At 41.5% G+C, this 19359-nt stretch overlaps 1 protein-coding gene across 1 annotated transcript in view; it reads left to right on the forward strand.

Moving 5' to 3' along the window:
• The window catches only part of ERICH3 (glutamate rich 3), a 47601-nt gene that overhangs the window by 11593 nt on the left and 16649 nt on the right, over positions 1 to 19359 (forward strand). The window contains exons 4-12 of the mRNA XM_075097281.1: positions 13 to 84; positions 1900 to 2028; positions 2615 to 2698; positions 3200 to 3355; positions 4670 to 4888; positions 5552 to 5732; positions 7960 to 8146; positions 10665 to 10960; positions 14050 to 14271. Of these exons, the coding sequence (XP_074953382.1) occupies positions 13 to 84; positions 1900 to 2028; positions 2615 to 2698; positions 3200 to 3355; positions 4670 to 4888; positions 5552 to 5732; positions 7960 to 8146; positions 10665 to 10960; positions 14050 to 14271 (1546 nt within the window). The remainder of the gene's footprint in view (positions 1 to 12; positions 85 to 1899; positions 2029 to 2614; positions 2699 to 3199; positions 3356 to 4669; positions 4889 to 5551; positions 5733 to 7959; positions 8147 to 10664; positions 10961 to 14049; positions 14272 to 19359) is intronic.

Below are 19359 nucleotides of genomic sequence, written 5' to 3' on the forward strand. Positions count from 1 at the left end.
TTACATTGATAGCGTCATCATCAGCTGGAAGTAAAAAGGAAACTTGAAAATTCTGTGAGGAAGGAGAGTGTGCAGAAAATCAAGGTAAGGCTTGAGTGCTGCTGAGTACTGATTGGACGTGGCAGTTTTGCCCTGTGTTAAATAACAGCCATGAGTCAAGCCAGAGATTTATTGAGCCAAGCATCCTGTCTCTGATGTTTATGAAAAAAGTACAAGAAACAGGCAAGTAGAGGAGGATCCTGCTCCAGATTACATCTCCTTCCTCTATCCAGCAGTCAGGAACTTCCATTCATGCACATGATTCCTTTTGAATCTACTTATTATTTTGGTTCTGCAGTGTTCTTGGATGTGGAATTTAATTTTGAGTTGTATGAAATGGTACTTCCTTGCATCTGCACAATAATTAATATATCTGCTGTCTGATAATTCTGTTTGGTGCTCCATTGTTCTTGTTATGGAAAAAGTTAGTGTCCCTCTTTTCCAAGGCATTTGTGGTTTTACACATCTTTTCCATACAGCTTCTCAGTTTCCAGGCTGAAGACCCTCAGGCTATTGAATCTTTCACAAATGAGACATTCCAGGCTTCTCATTACTGTTGCCAATTTTTTAACCTTTTCTAGTTCTACTATTTCTGTTTTGAAATGGGGAACCAGATGAATAATTTAAGATATGCGTTGCAGTTCTCTTCGTAATTCTAGACACTGTCTGCTTTGACTGCTGCTGAGCACTGAGCTCACATTTTCAGTCGTTTGCCTCTCCGCATGATGTTTAGGAGAACCAGCATGTAAGTAATGAAAAGAGGTTTCAGAAGTCTTCACTTTGGTGTTGTGTAGGTAGAGCTTGATCCAGTAGTTGTTTGAGTCATGGAAATCCCACAGAAGTCAATGGTTCTTCTCCCCTGAAGTCACTGGGACTCATATGGGAAAAGTTGTTCTCATTTTGGCTGAAATTTACTCAACATCTTTTTTCTGTGTTAGGAGCCGGCATATGTTGGGAAGAATGTATTGAGAAGCTAGCTGCTTCTTTGAGCAGTTGAAGAACAGTGTCAAATCTTTTTAATTTTAAATAATACATTTATGAGCAATTCACCAGGTAAAGAAGGGAGGAGATTTTAATGAAAACCACTGATCACTATGGGAATTGCAAAGGCATTTTTACTGACTGAACTGCTGCTGGTAGAAAGTTGCCACAGTGGAAGCAGTGACTAAGGCACTCTATCAAGGGATTCTGGACTTGGATAATTTTGGGACATAAACCAAAACTGCTTCCTTCAGTGAGAAGTGTAAGGGAGATGCCTGGAGATACGTGATATGTATCTTTGCTGTGATGCCACACTAGGACACAGGAACCTGGCTGGAATTAGCAGTGTAATTTAGTTGTCACCTCATATATTCAGTGAATTCAGCTGAGTAGCTACTCTGAAAGGAAAGGAGAAAGACAGATGGCTGGGCAAGGGAGGATGAGAAATAGCTATCTATTTCTGGAAGGGTAGTCACCCCCGTGTGGAGTTTTTGAGAAGAAAAGGTATGGAGGGGCAGCAGTCAGAGCAAGGAAACGGCAGATGCACTCAAATTTAAAAAACAGAAAGAGACCTGCAACCAAACCAAGAATTGGGAGGTACACAGAAACAGACAGATGAACTGAAACAGGCAGATGAGTTGAATTTGGGGCAATCTGCAGCTGGAGGGGGCTGCAGGAAAATGAATCAGAGATGCGAACAAGTCTTTTGTCTCATCCATCTCTCACTCTCCCCTTGATTTCCTTTCCTTCCTTCACCAGGTGTTCCATCAGGTGCAATGGTCGTCATAGCTATTCAATGAAGGACAGACAGAAAACAAGCTCAAATATTGCTGTTAAGAGTATTTAATACCTCATAGACATAAATTTATATTCTTTTAGGTGGAACAAACCAGAAGATCAGTGGAAGGTGCTAGTCCTATGCGCTCCCCACATCCACCACTTGGTCCAAGAAATCGTTATGGGCTCCGTCCTTTAGTGGCTGCAGAACCAGCCGGTCACTTACAACTGGTGAGTTTCACTGAATACTCCGTATGCTATAACGTAAGCACACACAACTAAAAGCGTGCATGTATACCTATGACACCTATGCTTAGTCTAGAGCATTAACTGCCCTGATTGTTCCAGATAAGGGCCTCATCCTTCATCACTTGAGGCTGATTTCCTGTTTGCAGTATTGTATCTTTAAAGAGGAATCTTGGGAAGCTGATTTTGCAGGAATGGCACATTAGAACGTAGAAAAAAATAGCTTTGCTTTGTGATAAATGTGCTTTAATCTTTTCTTTTTATCTGCCTTATCACCCAAGGTTAGGCAAGCAATGGAGTTCTTTTAGAAAACAGAGTTGAAGGGGTGCAGTAAGACTGAAGTTCTTTCCAGAAAGCCAGGCTTTGGGGCGCTGGCTCACAAGCCTCTTACTCTCTGTTAATAGGCAGAGAAGAAATGTTAATATACTCTTAAAATATAATGATACTAAAGTCTAAGGTCAAATATATGTCCAGTTTTAACTGGTTCTCCATTTCAGTAATGATAATTGGTGAGATTGCAGAGAGACTTTCAGTCGGTCCTGAATGACCTTTTCCTCTCCATCCCATACAGAGGGCACCTGGACCTGTAGTTGATTATAATGGTGGACATCCTTCTCATCAACACCGATCCAAGGAGCCTGACTTTTCTAAGATGGTGAGTTAACTCAGTTAAACAGTTTTTTTAGATGTTAACATTTTAACCTCGTATTCTGGAGGGTATACAAAAAAAAGATTAAATAAAGAAGTCAGAAAAATGCTGAGTATTGAACAAAAATAGGCATGCTTTTGTCATGCATTCTTTCAGCATTCATGTGCTGAAGTCACCAAAACACAGCACACTGCTACAGATTCCATGAATTCATTATGTTTCCTTCAGGGCTGCACTGCGAAGAGACAGTAGCAGAATGTAGATTTATGCCCAAGAGTAATTTGGGATGCTCCAGTTCTTGGATGTTCAATTAGAGATGCCTAACGGGGTCTGGCTCTTCAGAAGCAGACTATAAAAGTTCGTTTCTTGATGGTACCTGAGAATCATTCTTCACTTCCAGATATCTTGATCAGTGCTACTTGTTTTTTTTTTTTTTCTTTATGATGCTTCTCTGCACTGGAAACTCTACATTGAGATTTTGTAGCTGTTTGCTTTTTCTTTTCCTAGACTTCCTGGCGACCAAATACAGCTCCAGGAAATGTGCAACAACCACTTCGCCTCCAACCGCTTCGCAGCTGTACTGCAGTAGGGTCTGTACCAAAGACTTCAAGCTCTAAACAAAGGTGCCACACACTTGAAAATGATCAGCAGTTTGCCAGTGGGGTAAGGCTGTATTTAATTCTGAAAATAATGTAATTCTATGGACAGCTTTATAATACTGCTTTAGTACTCTAGTTCCCAGAACTGTATACTGCAGGCAACATGCCTACCAAATGGTTATCAGCTTTTATATAAGCGCTCCATTTTACCCTTCCCTTAATTTTCAAGACATTTTCTTACTGCTCTAATGCCCAGTTGTTGATCACAGCCAGGAAAAATGTGGCGACTTCTCTTTCATAGTATAAAATCTCTCTGCATGCAAAATTTTCTGCCTCTACATAGTTTTTCTTTTTTTGTAGAGAGACAGCCACTTGATTAACGTCAGTAACTCAGAAAATTTTCAGTCTTACAAATTTTCATCTTCATCTACAGGTGCAAAGTAGCAAAAAACTATTTTCTTTTTTTTACCATTCCTCCTACTAAGTCACTCTAGTGGGTTCACAGAATGAGAGTTTTTGGAGTAGCCAAACATGATCTTGATATGTACTCAGTTACTTTCAGGTGAGATTTGGACTTGTCTTCTGTTCTAGAAAAACCTTATGTAATTAGCTTTGTGTTAGGAGTTCCATGGAACTGGAGGATTTTGGAATAGGACTGTGACCTGCTACCCCTGACTGGCACACACTGTATGATTAGCTCCCTTCTGCTATGCATTTGCTCTGTATTGCGATGGTCGTGATCCTTTCTCCAAGAATTTGCTGGCAATACCTACGTCTACTCAAATTACAAGTGATTTAAATGGTTTCTTTAATGCTCACTACTGACAAAACAGCTAAATCAGATCCAGAGCATGCAATGTTTGCAGAATTTATTGTCTAGAGACGTCTTGCTTTTCAGGGTCCCAGTTCTGTTTGCTTTTCATCCTGAAGGAGGACTAAACCTCCACTCCAAATGGGAAAGAAATGTTTTGAACCACATCTGGTATAATTGATGCCAAGTGATGTTACTGTTGGGAGATGCTGGCTGCTCTGGAATTTGCTTGCCAGCTGAGAGGATGCAGCAGTGCTGTGGGGTTGTGCAGTATTCTGTCTGCTTGTGATCAGAACTCTGCATGGTTACACATAGATACGGTTTACAGTGTTGTATATGTCTATGAGGGTGACATTTTCAAACAGTCTGCCTGTTGCTTTGCAAATCAAAAGAAAGGGTTTTAGCACAGAAATATTTCATGAACAAAATTGCAAACACCACGTTAAGGAATCGTTCTAGATGTATGCGTGTTACTTAATGTAAAGACCAGTCAAACCACGGTTAGTTCAAGATGCTCGGTAGCTATTTTTGTGTAACCTATTTAACCTGGTTAAAATGTTTATGCAGGGGGAGAGGAGTGGATTAAGACTTATGAGTTCAATGGAATATGTAACCGGTATATCCCCATATCAACTCCCCGTCATTCACAATTATGTGATGCCAGTGCCACCTCCCCCGCTGCAAAAAGGAGAGAAGAGCGTAAGTGCAGTCAGAAATGGGATGCGCAGAGGCAGACGATTTTGTCCCACCACTGCACCAAATGGCTTGGAGCAACTTTCAACAAAAGTAAGTTATCTCTGTCTACTTCTCAGTTTATGTATAGGTATATTACTTTCCTCACTGATGTATTCGCCTAATGCTGAAAGATGTGTATACCTAGTTTGCACAAAGATTCACTGAATTTTTGAAAGAAAGAAAATTTAAGACTATTAAAATACATAACTGCCACCCATTTCTCTATATACTAAAACATTTGATGTTTTTCATCAGTTGGGGGAAAAAACCGTGCTTGAACAGAAAAGACATAGCAACTCTTGTTTAAAGCCTTCCATCTTAGTCAATCTGATCCTGTCTCTGACCATATCTAGTACCAGAACTTCAGAGGGATATATGAAATGCCTTGATGTATGAAAACTTAATCTGTTACACTATAGCTCCAGCCAGTTTTGACTCCTGTAAAGGAAATGATAGGAACCCAGGAATGGGAGGGATGGTATGGCTCATTAAACCTGGTCCCTGCAATTTTGGGCAATTCAATGCAATGGATTTTCAGTCCAAAATATTTTCCTGCCCTTCTGCATGTTACAAAACACCTTCCAATTTAAGCAGCTCAAGGCCTGTCTTAAAAGACTGGAAGCCTCCAGTGTATGCCACACATACATGATCTTTGTGTTCATCTTTTGTTAGAATTGGAAGCTGAATGCATTTTTTGTGTATTTCCTACTGCAGAATTCTGGAGGATTCCCTAAGCCCTCGTTACGCAGCAACGCATTTGTTACCATGGTCTTTCTAGGGAAAAGTGTGCATTTATCTCACGATGATGTTGATTACAGAGATGAAATCAAAGTCTATCAGCAGCATTGTGGAGGAGAAAACCTTTGTGTCTACAAAGGCAAGCTATTGGAAGGAGGTAAGGATAAAGAGTCAAAGGCTTCATATCACCTGTATCAATACAGGCTGGGGGATGAAGAGATTGAGAGCAGCCCTGCAGAGAAGGACTTGGGGGTACTGGTGAACAAAAAGCTGGACATGAGCCAAAAATGTGTGCTTGCAGCCCAGAAGGCCAACCATATCCTGGGCTGCTTCAAAAGCAGTGTGGCCAGCAGGTCGAGGGAGGTGATTCTGCCCCTCTGCTCTGCTCTGGTGAGACCCCACCTGGAGTGCTGCATCCAGCTCTGGAGCCCTCGGCACAGGAAGGACATGGAACTGTTGGAGCAGGTCCAGAGGAGGATCACAAAAATGATCAAGGGCTGGAGCACCTCTCCTACAAGGACTGGCTGAGAGAGTTGGGGTTGTTCAGCCTGGAGAAGAGAAGGCTGCGGGGAGACCTTATTGCTGCCTTCCAGTACTTAAAGGGGGACTATAGGAAAGATGGGGGCAACCTCTTTAGCAAGGCCTGTTGTGACAGGGCAAGGGGTGGTGGTTTTAAACTAAAGGAGGGTAGATTTAGACTGGATATAAGGAAAAACTTTTTTACTATGAGGGTTGTGAAACACTGGCACAGGTTGCCCAGAGAGGTGGTCAATGCCCCATCCCTAGAAACATTCAAGGTCAGGTTGGATGGGGCTCTGAGCAACCTGATCTAGTTGAGGATGTCCCTGCTCACTGCAGGGGGGTTGGACTAGTTGGACTAAAGGTCCCTTTCAACCTAAGCCATTCTGTGATTCCATGATATTGATTCTGGCAACATTGTTTTTTTTTGCTAAAATGTTGATGTGATATCAAAATTATTTCAGCTGAGCTCAGTCAAGATATATGCATCCAGTTTTTTTTGTACCATCTGCCTCCACACTAAATCTGGATCTACTGTTTCATGACTGAAAGTGAGGTTACAATTACTTCTGCAAATTATGGTAGAATGAATTTAGAGAACTGATTTAACAAGCTATTGTAGCTTAGATTAATTTTGTATAGGTTATATGCAATAGGGTTAATAAAGTAGTTGTAGTGATAAACTGTGCTTAAATAGGGGCTATCTGTTTCTGACTTGCTTTAATATATCAGTGCATGTTGCTTATTATTCTAGAAGGAAAAGTACATCGTGGAAGCCCAGTTCCCATCCATTGTGTGTGATTCCATCACACCAGTAATAGGCAAATTGTGTTCCGGGAAATTGGGAAGAAGAAATTGCTGGGAGATTTTTACTTATGTGGAAGAGTGATTCCACAGATCATCCCGCTCATTCTAGCTTGGAGAACCCACTGTGTTTGTGTTTGCATTTTCACTGGATATGGGAAGATGGTGCAGAGATCCCTGCACTTCAGCCTGTCCCCTGAGGCTATGGGTGCACTCAGTGGGCCCACAGATATGGTTAGGAGCAGCTAGTTTTCTAGTTTGTTGCAGCTGTGTCCCAGCTGTGTGGAAGGTGTTCTTTATGTGTGGTCCTGTTGTCCTGATCCCCATTCACACCTATTAGGCAACCTGCTGGACTACAGTGTGGCTTCCTCCCTGCTGATACGTGCTCAGTTTACTTTGGAAGGACACTATGACTTGTGCATAAAGGGAGTACAACCCATTCTCCCCCACCACATGGAGCTGGGTAGCAGTCTCAGTGCCCTTAAGGCCTGGGTGCCGAACAATGCCCTTGCAGAGTAGCCTGCAATGGCTCCAGAAACAGCTGCTCAGTGTTGCTCTGAGTATGGCTGCATTAGTGCAGGCCCAGAGCCACTAATGTTGCAGATCACCGGAGCCTGGTTGCCCTCTGTGAGGTGCTGCACTGAGGACGGTGTTCATTACACTGCAGGAGCTCTAACTTACTGCTGCACTGCACTGTGCAGACAAACACCAGGAATCCTAAACTTTGTTCACTCCTGTAAGGCAAGTGGCAGAGTTAATTTTTCTTTTGGGATGAGAGGCTCTGGTCTCTGTTCTCCCGTAGCAGTGAGTGGCCAAACTGATGATGGATCCACTTGTCATGGGTGTGTCCAGCTTGGCACTCCTGGGTTGGAAAGAGACAAGGCTGTTGTGTGGGGAGGAGGCAGAGTTTTACGAACTAATTAATACAGCTGAGAACCAAAGTACCTGACCTAGAGGCCTGGGTGCTTTGGTGGTGATGCAAGATGAGATAAAACAATTGCAATAGGCTGACAGTAAAGCATAACCTTTTTCTTTGAATCCTTTGCTTTGTGTGGTTGCAGAGACCTTTCAGTTCATCTCAAAGAGGCACCATGGTTTCCCGTTCAGCCTCACCTTTTTTCTCAATGGGATGCAAGTGGACAGGTTGAGCTGTTGCTGTGAGTACAAACATCAGAAGCGTTCCAGGCTGGGAGGCAGACATGGATACTTTGGGTTTCTCAATGTGGAGGGAGCATCTCCTTGCTACAGGTATGGAGATGAAAACACTTCACTCGTAAGGACTTAGCAGCCCACTTTTTAAAGAGTTTATCACTCGTTTCCTCTTTTTTAATCTTTCTGGCACCCCACAGCTCTGTACAACCTTGTCTGTTTCTCAGCACCCCTTGAAATGTGCAGAATTGAACTTAACCCTCAGGGTCCCACATCCAAGGATGCCATCAAAGTCAGCTACTTTTGTGCTGCCTCATCAGCCACTCTGTGTAATACGCACAGCAGTGGACAATGTTTGCACTGGATCAGTCAGCTTGTCAGGAGGCAGTCAGTACTTCCTCAACAGCTGAGTATGGAGGGATAGGTGTGGGGTGGTATTAATATGCTGCTTGCATGTTTCTAGTGGAAGTGATAGTGAAATAAATATCAAGAGTTAACTGCTGCTGAGTTAACTGTAGTTTTTAGGGTTTTCTTTGTAATTGTGAGAACAAGACAATTTATTTTTAAATAGCTCTGCCTCTAAGGTGGGATTCTGCTGTAATACCCCTGGCTGCAGAATAAGACTATTGAATGTTAGCCATGTTTCAGACAAGAAAGCTGTGCAGAAGATTCTTGGTTTTAGGCAAAAGTCAATGCTGTGAGCAACAGCTATGATTTTGCCAAGAAGCTTTAATTTTAATGAAGTCTTCCTTTTGTGTGATTGTTAAGTCATGCCAGACAAGTAAAATTCTGCACAAATGGATAATTTTAAAACTTTTTTGTTCTTTTCCCAAGTAATTTTCAAAAGAGCAGCAAGCAGTTGGAAGAAGAGAACCTCCACAAAGCTATACTCCATTTTTTAGACAAGGACTGTATTCTAAGAAAGAAAAAAACTACTTTATTGTTCCATATTTTTTCTGCTCCAATATTGAACATGATTTATGTAAATGTAGTACTTAGTATGCTCAAAGTAGTGAAAAGCACCTGAATTCAGAAGGGATATAGTGGCTATAGAGTTTAGCAAATGCCCAAATCCCACATTTTGTGTGATTTCTAGAAAATTTTGAAGTGAATTTTCTGAATTAATTTAATCTCAAGAAACTGGTTAATTTCTTCCTGAGTTGCCCCCACCTTCTGTCTACCTGCCCCTCATATTCTTAGTGATATCTCTGTTTTTCTGTCTCTTGTCAGTCCAGCCAACCTTATCTGGTAACTAAAACACATCTGTATTAACCAGATTCTCCCCATAAATCACAACTATTTTCACGTCTCCTTTAGGTCACATGCAGTTGTGTTTGTTTCCTGTTTTGAGTATGATACTATATCCACACATTAAATACCCACTCTGATTCTCAGTAAAGATTCCAGTTGATTTTCCCTGTTGGGTTAAGGCTTTGGTTCACAAAGAGGTGATGCTGCAGACACTTCTACACCAATGCTGCACAGAGGGTTTTTTGCTGGCCCATGCCCAGCATTTCCGTACAGTAAAAGTGCTTCAATATCTGAATGGTCCCTGAAAAAAATACCACGAACAAATAATGAAAAGGTAGGACTCTTTTCAGAAATTGTCACATTCACATTTTATGCTTGACAACTAAAGGATTTCTAGAGTGAATGACCGTAGGATATTTCACAGTAGTTTGTAAACAGCTGGAATGTGAGGGGAATTGCAATCAAGCCTTACATAAAAAAGCAGTTCTGGTGGAGGAAAAGTTTTTAAGACATAGTTGTCTGTGAAGAAAATATGGTTTTCCAGAGAGACTTGTGATTGGCTAAAGTGAAAGTTCCAGTTTCAATTTCATCCTCTGCTTGCAGATTTGAATCAACGTACTACGTACAGAAAAATATCCTGACACTCACTGGTGGTGTAGGGTGGCTTTTCATGTCTGCAGTTATTGTTTAACAAGAGCAGGAACTCTGGTCTCTTACATGAGCCTCCTAACCATAACACAGAGAAGCTGTCACTCCCTTTTATACAAGAGGAGCAGTCTCAACAAGTCATTCAAAATGCTTTGTTTTCCATCTGTTTGGATTTCTGTTAGGTAGGAAAAACAGAACAGAAACTGAAAATAATTCAATTTTAATCTCCCTTTCCCCACGGTTATTAGACCCAGCATACAAATTAAAAAAAAAAAAAAAAAAGAGTCTTATCCACAAAACCTGAGTTATCACTTTACTGGATGTTACAGCAGGATCTGGATCAAGCACACCTCTGACTTGGAGCTTGTCTGCCTTTCTCAGTGATTATATTCTTGCATATCATGCTTGGTGTAGCTTGAAATTAATGGAAAATTTTTATTTTGATCTGCTTATACTTCAGTTGTCACCTTTAAGTGCAGACAGTGTTCCTCCTTCAAGGAGGAACAGCATCTGTGTTTGTGGAGCACTTGAGGATTTTAGGGTGCTTCTCCAAGTAAGTCATAATCAATAACCTTGTTGTCTGAGTGGCAGTACAGAGGCAGATAGGTACCTGATTTTACTGCTGATAACGAGCTAAATAGCTCACTGTGTCTGCTACCCTTCCATTGTTCACAGCAAGAAAAATGTGATACTTTCCAATTCTCCTTGGTTTTTATAGGTGCATTATTGCAATGGGTCTGGACAAAAAGCCATCCCCTCCCAAGAGAAAGATGGAGGGCCATGAGGAAAAGCGTGTGGGTTCCTGGAGAGATGGAGTGCGCAGTGAGCCAAGTAAAAGCAGTGTTGAGCAGAAATCAAGCAAAGATTCAGTGTTAGTCATCTTACCAGGTCATGAAGCGAGTGTGGAAACTATTGAGGACAAAATGGAGACTGGACAGGAGTACAGAAAAGAAGAAAGGAAAATAATACCTGATTGCAAGAGTGAAGATAGTCAGGAAGACACTGGTAAAAACGGTACAGTATTCCAAAACACAAGCAGGGGATGAAAAAAGGGAGAGGATGATTCTAGAGAAGGTATGGGATTGTGGGCCTACAACTTCGCCAGGAACATCCTCCCTTAGGACACCTCAAGTGTGAGAAATGTGGTAATGCCTGTGACTGGTCATTAAAATAAGTGGGGCTACTTTTGGCCAAGCGAGAGGATGAGGGGATTTTGCAAGAGCCAAGAAAGTGAGTAAGAAAGGTCTGAGAGGCTGAAACAGGAGCCTGAGGCAGGTGGGAAAGCAGGAGGAAAGTGAGGCACAGTGCAGGGACAACAGCGAAGAGGAATGGCAGCAGGTGGAGGACAAGTAGAGCAGAAGGAAGAAATGGGACTGGGTGTGGGCAGGGAGACAGTCAGTAGGAGTTAAGCTCCTAAGGGAAACAGGACATCAGCACAACGTGAATGGTGAGAAGACGGTGGCCATAGGGGCAGGAGGTGGAAAAGCCTCCTGCTGCCTGGTGCAAGATGGATGGGCAGGAGGGACAAACTGTGAAGGGGAGGAGGCTGAATGCTGGGTGCAGAAGGGGAGGGAAGGTGGGAAGAACACATAGCAGCAAAATGTCAGCAAGATTTAGTGCCAGGTGAACTATTTTGTTCTTTTCTCCTGTCTGTTCCCAGTGGGAGCGCAATGCTTTGTTCACCAAAGGCTCTTTCTGGGCCTTTCTCCACCACACTGCCCCAGGCACCACTTACCTGAGACACCTGCCCAAACCTCCAGTTTTCTCGCTTGTCTGAGCATTTGTTCCCTGTGCTCCAGGCCTACCAGCTCACCTCTCTTGCCTTCTCTGCTGCAACCCTGCTGGGGCTATTTTTCTTGCCCTTTACGGAATGCTCCCGTTGCCAGTTGGGTTGACCTTGCCCCTTTTGCTTGAGTCCCATCTCATTTCCATTGACAGAGATTTAAAAAAGAAGACTGGTGAGAGGCTGCCATTGCTGTAAGTTTGCCCAAGGGGTGTTTCTTGTGGCAGACAAAGACAATATTTGTTATACAAAAATGATGCGTGGCAGCTCCAACTGCATGCTCAGAATGTGCCATTTCCCCAGTGCCACCTAAGGCCAATCCCTGTTGCCATCAGGCTGCTTACAGCTCTGCCTGCCCCTACAGGAAAAGACAGCGAGCTCAGCCTATGCATTCACTCACTCCTTATTATAAAACATTTTCAGAATAAGTCAAATTAGAGAGAGAACTACTTCCTATTCCTATTTTTACTTTCATAATTCTGCAGTGCTACTGCTCAGCTTTCTCGTTATTCCCTGTGGATGTGTATTTGTGATTAATCGAGCCTTTTTCCTTCCAGGAGGTGGGCACCTTTCTGACAGTTACCTAAGGAGGCCTCACTTCCAACAGTGCAGTTAGAATCTCAATTGATTTTTAATACAGAAAGTAAATCTCCTTATCCCCTTAATTCTCATTGTCTGGGCAATTGTTTATTTGCCTAATTGGTTCTGCATCAGATACTCTTCATTTCTGTCTTTGGCATTCTGTCACTTCAGTACTTTAGAAGCACTGATGGAAAGAAAAAGAGGTGAGCAATAAAATCTGAAAGGTGAGAAACTGTGGCCACGAGAGACAGCTGGTGTGTCAGCAGTGACAGCTCTCCTTCACAATTTAGGTTTGTTGCCTCTCTGCTGCATGTGCAGTGAGCTAGTGGTAGCAGTGGAATTACTGAATTTTAAATGGAAATCACTGACATCACTGTGCGTGCTGGTGCCTGGGATTTTAAACAGAGCAGCCTTGGCTAGAAAGGGAAGGAGTCTTCAATGCATATGCATGAAGACAGTCTTTAGCTATAGATCTGAGCAAAGTTATCTATCAAATGTTACAACTTGTCAGGCTAGTAGCCTGGGATGAAATCCAGACCGTGTTGATGTAAGAATGGTAATTCTGCTGTAAGCTTTATTTGTACTGGGAATTCACCAGGGACCTGAATGAGCATATTAGAACAGTGTGAATAACAGAACATTCCTCTGCAGCACCCTTTGGCTGGATCTAATTAATTCATTTAGTTTGTAAGCCACTTCTTTGCTAATTAGCCATGTCAATCCACATTTATCTTAATTTGTGCTACAGTATAGTACCTTTCTCCAGCTTTCTCAATTGCTTGTATTTTTTTTTTTATCACAACAAGTTTTTCAGTTGAGGGAGGGGATTGTCCCACTCTGCTCTGCGCTGGTGCAGCCTCACCTCGAGTGCTGTGTGCAGTTTTGGGCACCACAGCACATTAAGGTTATAAAGCTACTAGAGAGTGTCCAGAGGAGGGCCATGAAGGTGGTGAAGGGTTTAGAGGAGAAACTGTACGAGGAGCAGCTAAAGTCACTTGGTTTGTTCAGCCTGGAGAAGAGGAGGCCGAGGGCGGACCTCATCACGGCCTGCAGCTTCCTCACAAGGGGAGGAGGAGGGGCAGGTGCTGATCTCTTCTCTCTGGTCACCAATGACAGGACCGGAGGGAACGGCAGGAAGATGTGCCAGGGGAGGTTTAGGTTGGGTATTAGGAAAAGGTTCTTCACCCAGAGGGTGGTGGAGCACTGGAACAGGTGCCTCAGGGAGGCAGTCACAGCATCAAGCCTGACAATATTCAAGAAGCGTTTGGATAACGCCCTCAGACACAGGGTGTGAATTTGGAGTTGTCCTGTGCAGGGACAGGAGTTGGACTTGATGATCCTCGTGGGTCCCTTCCAACTCAGGACATTCTATGATTCTGTGATTCTCTGTAATGAAACCGTCTTGCATTTTATTTGAGTTTGCCCAGCTCTTAATTTTTATAGTAATTTCAGTGGTTAATGATTGTTTGTTTTGTTTTCAATGTATTAATCATACTTGATGCATCATTCAGTAGCTTTATTGCATTTTTGCTACTCTATCTAGGAAGAACATGATGCTTTTTTATGACAACGTGCTCTTATCATTCCTATCTGTGGTCTTAGATTCTCTCATGGCTTTAAAGACTGAGCAAATGCAAAGGCAAAAGGAGATTAATGAAGTTAACCTCTGTCTGCTTAAAAGAACTTTATTAATTGTGAATTCTGTTTCCTGTCTCACAGTATGATTCTTTTATTTTAGAGTATGATGAAGATTTTGAAGCAGGTGAAGAAGTTAATGAAGAGGGACAGACTGGTGATCAAATGAATGGAATGTCAAAGTCATCCTCAGATGATAAAAAACATAATTTAAACTATGAAAAGGAGAGTAAAAACTCATCACAGGAGGCACTGCAGGCCTCTGACAGTGAGAAAAATGAAAGTGATGGATATTCGGACAGTGACTCAGAGGATGATAAACAAGGTTAGTTTTTTTCGTAATGAGGCTGAGAGAAGTTCACCTGGTGCACGTTTTATATTTTGCACGTGTCTAGTATGTATGTTGAGTCTGCATAGGAAAAACCATGCAATTCCTACTGAATTGGTAAAATATAGTTATTTTATCTGTTCTTATTAATTCTACCATCTGTTACTGAAATACAGCCAAACCCACTGGCAATGTAAGCGTGTGCCAGCTCACAGCAGACATTACTGAACTATTTAGTTGCAGAAATGGAGATGGAGCCAGTCAGCAAATTAGCTCTAAGTACTTGGGGCAGATCAGCACTTCATGTCAGTGGTCGCCAACATCCGAGAACCTGCTTACACCGATCACTTACACCTGCTAAAGATACACACTTTTATCTGAGAAGTCACCATGAAACCCAGCATATCACCTTGTATTTTAGAAGTGCTGTCTTTAATGACCCTAAATAATCAGAACCTCAGCTTTGTCCTCTGGAACATCACTGGCTCTGTCCTGGCTCAGGGAGGAAACGCTGTCCGTTCAGCTGTCCATTCTACTTACAGTGGTTAGGCAGTTTGTGAGGGTCCTTGCTGAAGCCTGACTGTGAATGAGTAAGAGTCTGAGTCAATTGGATAGTCTGTGATTCTTGATCCAAGTGTAGGTACAAAAGTGTGCAGTGAAGTGTCCAAGACCATTATTATTATTCATTCAGAAAGATTAAACTGTTCTGGAATAAATTTTTGTAGAATAAGTAGCGTTTTCTGTCATTCAGGTTTTTTTGTATAAGTACTTTTAGTGTCTAGTGTTTTAACTATTGGCCTTCATGCAGTCCAAGCTGTATATCTTCATAAATAATCCCACAGAAAACTTGCAGGCAATTTCTCATTTCTTAGACAAACAATAGAATTCCATCCATCGTGGTGAATAAGCCAAAAGTGAAGTGCCTCTTCCTTCTGGCAGCTTTGTTTCTAACATTTCTCCTGTATGGCTTTGTTAGATCCTGGGCTGACTTATGTGTCTCTTGCTTGTCATAATATACCAAGATTTCTCCATTTTCTGCTGTTTAAAAAAAATGTATATTCCTCACATTTGACAGTCCTATTGTGCAAACTATTTCTTAAGTTAAATGGAAGCATTACTTTCACATTTGTATTTCTAGGTGAATTAAACAAAGGTAATACAGCTGTTTGTGAAAAGGTTGCAGCTGCAAGAAAGATCCAGTCTTTTTATAGAAAGTATAAAATACAACAGAAACTCAAATCAGGTTTGAAACATCTTTGCTTATAAAATCATTGCAGCGATCAAAAAGAATCTTAGTTTTTGTTTTCTTATGATAATCAGAAATAGCTTGTGATTCATGAGTAATCAGTACAATTAAACATTCTTTTCTGCTTATTAGTGTATGGCATTATGAACTTTTCTGTGACTTTAATCAGCTGCTTCTTAAGCTCTAGCAGTGTGTGATGATCAAGGGAAAGTGAGTGGATGCATATGTGTGCATAGGTGGAAAGAAACAGGTAACTGTAAGGGCCTTTCATGGCTAGCTATGCATTAAGGCCTTTGTTAAGGGCCACTTTTATTCACCTTTGTTTGTACTGGGATGTAATACTGCTGCATGCACCAAAACTGACAAATTCAATATAAATTTTTCTATGATGAGGAGAAAAAGCTGTTTGGAAGGCACCAAGTCTTGAAATATGGACATTTAACATCAGCAACTAATAGTGTAAAACAGCTAGTCATCTAGGCAGGGGCTCCTTCCTGATCAGCTGGCAGGCACTGCGAATGTTTTTCAATTTGTATTTGCCATGGCTTGCTTTGTTCTCCTTTACTGCAGTAGCTCAGGACATGCGGTTAAAGCATTTACATTCTCTGTGGTTTAAATAAAACAGGTTTAATCTTCTTTCATAGCAGCCTGATCTGCTGCTTCTATCTTTTACATCAGCGCACCAATAGAGTGTTTGTCAATTATTACTTGCATCTCATTTGACAATCAGCAGTGGTGATGCGCTAAGCAGCATTGCCTCTGTGAAAATGAGGGAAGATGTTTTCAAAGATGCTTCTTGAGAAGCTCATGACTTGGAGCCAGTTTTCCCTTTGGCCCACATGAGCTGTGACTTCTTAACCTTTTCTCCATGATTTTTGGAGAAAGGAGGCGAGGAAGCTGGCTTTACTTCATTTTCCCTGTTCTGTTTGCTGAGGATGTAAGGAAGAGATGGGTTCAAATTCTAGTTTTTCAATTCAAGTTCTGATTTAACATTTGGTGTTTTAGTGAAAGGAGTGGTTACCCAAATATTGGATGGGGACTTAAAGGGGCTTTTAGAAGTCTATTTAAGTACAATAAATAATGGAAGAGGCACGGATTAGGAGCTAGGGATAGTGGTGGAGAAGCCTTTTTCACGATTGTTGATTACACTGTGAATGCATCTGTTGTGTGCTCCGAGCTCTGTTTGCTCCCTGTAGGTGTAAATGACTGTCAACAAGAGGAGCAGTGCTTGCAACATTTATCTTCTCAGGGCAGGAAGCCTGAAGGAGTTCTGCAGTCCTTATTTAGCACTAGTAAACAGTAGACTGTAACATTAGATAAGGATGTTTTAAGGTTAGTGTAACTTTGGGTGACATTTCAGATCATTGGAATTTTGGATTTCTAGGGACTTTGCATTTAAGTTTGAAGGTTGGGATGATCTTTTTGTTCTGACGTAGTGACTAATCTTCAGAGAGATTTCTACGCTTGGAGTGACAGAAGCATTCAGAAACCTGTTGGTATCTACTCCTTTGTGCTTGCACAGAATGTGTTTACAAACAGTAAACCGGTGCAGGGCATTTCCTTCTGCATGAATAGGAAATTTGTTGTAGGAAGAGTTTGTCATCTCCTGAATGTCTATTTACTGTTTATCTGATGACATTGGAGTCCTCATCTAGTTTTATCCAGATTTGTTTCTAATCCTTTAAAGGAAATGATAACTTTTTTGAATTGTTTATGTTAACCACTCTAGGCATTGATACACTGAACACAAAATGCCTGTGATTTTTTATTCCTGTTTGCTATTTGTGGATTTTTGATATTTTCCCCTTTGTACTGAAATCTTTCTACTTTTTTTTTTTCCCCCCACATGAACAGAAGAGGTGGAGAGAAGAGATAAAAAAGTTGTGGGCTTTTCCCAACTGAGGTGTAATAAAAATAAGAGTTCATTGGTAATTTAGAGGACAAGAAGAGCTTTCTGTTTGAATGAAGGACCCTTACTCTCTGGAAATAGTCTGTGTGGAAGTATTTCAAGCATCTTTAGTAGCAACTACTAGTTCCATTTTTTAGGAGATTATTAAAGTGCCTGATAGGTCTAAATAATGGAATATTTTTCTGGATATTAATTATTAAAAAGATTTTTCTTTAATTTAATTCCATTGGTTTTAGTTTTGCCTTTTTGCACATCCTTAAGCAGTTCTTTTCCCTTCTTTTGTGTTTACATTTACGAATTCTCCAAGACACCATATCCCCTGCCTGAGTCATTGTTTTCCCAAATCCTGCATAGTTTTTCTTTTATAACTGAATCCATATACCTCTTTAATATCCACCTCTTTTTCTCTTACCTGAATTGCCACTTCCCTAATGTATCTAGCTGTGAAAAGAGATCTAGAAATTAATGTATAGTCTCAGCGGAAATGTCTGTAAATGAACCCCCTTCCTCAGCTCCTTGAATTTTCTAATGGTGGAGGAGTGGTACTCTGAGTGGGATTCTTTAAACTGTAGTTGTACAATTTCTTTGTTCAACATGTTTTTCTGAACATGCTGTTCTGCATGGGTTACAGCTCTGGCATATGGATGGCACCTGAGCGCAAGCCACAGTTAGAGAAGGAATTCTCCCTCTTCTCCCTTCCACGAGTGCCTAACCTTTGTGAAATTCTGTGACGATATATTTTTCCATATTGAATGCAAGGTTGCGCTGAGGTGTGAAGTTCAGTGCTCCATAGTGCACCTTGCAGAGTCTGGTATTGGTTACAGGGCTAGCACAAATAGGTTGTTACTACATTAGCAATTTAGTCCACAAGATGAGTTCATTTTAGGTGCAGATTTGTTTTGTGTCTACTCGTGGAATCAAGCACAACACACAAAAATGCACCACTGACATCCTCAATGCTCTTTACTGTGTGACAGAATCAGGGTCGAGGCCCCCTTGCAGGGTGCATACAAGATCTTCCAGTGTCTAACGCTATGCATGCATAGTGCATGCTGAGGGCTGAGAACTAGCATGAACCTCATTGCCAGCTGAGATAGGATGTGGATGTGTGATTCTGAAGTTGTAACAGAATACAGCAAATCAAACCTTGCTCCTTCCCTCTGGTAGTGTAGATGTAGTGTGCATTCAAAATAGCCCTACTGCCATCTATATATACTGTTTCTAGCTCTCATTTAATTAAAAAATGTTAGGCTCATGAAAACTGTTTTGGGAGTTAGCTATTCTGTCTCTTAGCCCAAAGGTATGGCCCATTTTCCCTTGCTTTAAAACTGTGTTGCCTTCTGGATGGTGGGGCTTACAACTGAGTGTGAGTTGTCAAGCCCTCAGTAATAAAAACACCCTGTGACTTAATCTCTGCAGTTGGAGATGTCAAGGTTAAAACTGTGAATCTGTCCAGCTGCCTCCTGGAGTCAGTCAACATGGACATTCACTAGTCTGATCTGGTAAAATGGGTCTTTGTGGGAAGTGTTACTGGGGCAACATGCTAGTGATAGTAACACATTTTGTCTTCACCTGCAGAGGGTAACAGAGCTGTGCTGTTTTTTAGATTGGTTACCTACAGTTCAGCTCTTGAATTTGTCTTTTGGCATGTAAATAAGTGATTTCATTTAGAAAGTTATTGAACACCTGTGGCTGCTGATAATTTCCATGGCAGCTCAGACCCCTGAAATCACTCTGCTCTTCTGTGGCGTGTACATATGCAGCTAGGTGGTCAGCAGAATGTGCTCAGCTAAAACATTTAGGAAAGTCCCGCTTCCAGCCTTGTTATTTTTTCTTCTTTTTGTTTTTATTTTGTTGTTAGGTGAATTTTTGAAGTGTAGGTGGATTTTTGCAGTGTATGAAATTTGTTTTGATACAGATCCCTACCGTG

Source organism: Phalacrocorax aristotelis, chromosome 6 (assembly GCF_949628215.1).
Source record: "Phalacrocorax aristotelis chromosome 6, bGulAri2.1, whole genome shotgun sequence".
NCBI lineage: Eukaryota > Metazoa > Chordata > Aves > Suliformes > Phalacrocoracidae > Phalacrocorax > Phalacrocorax aristotelis.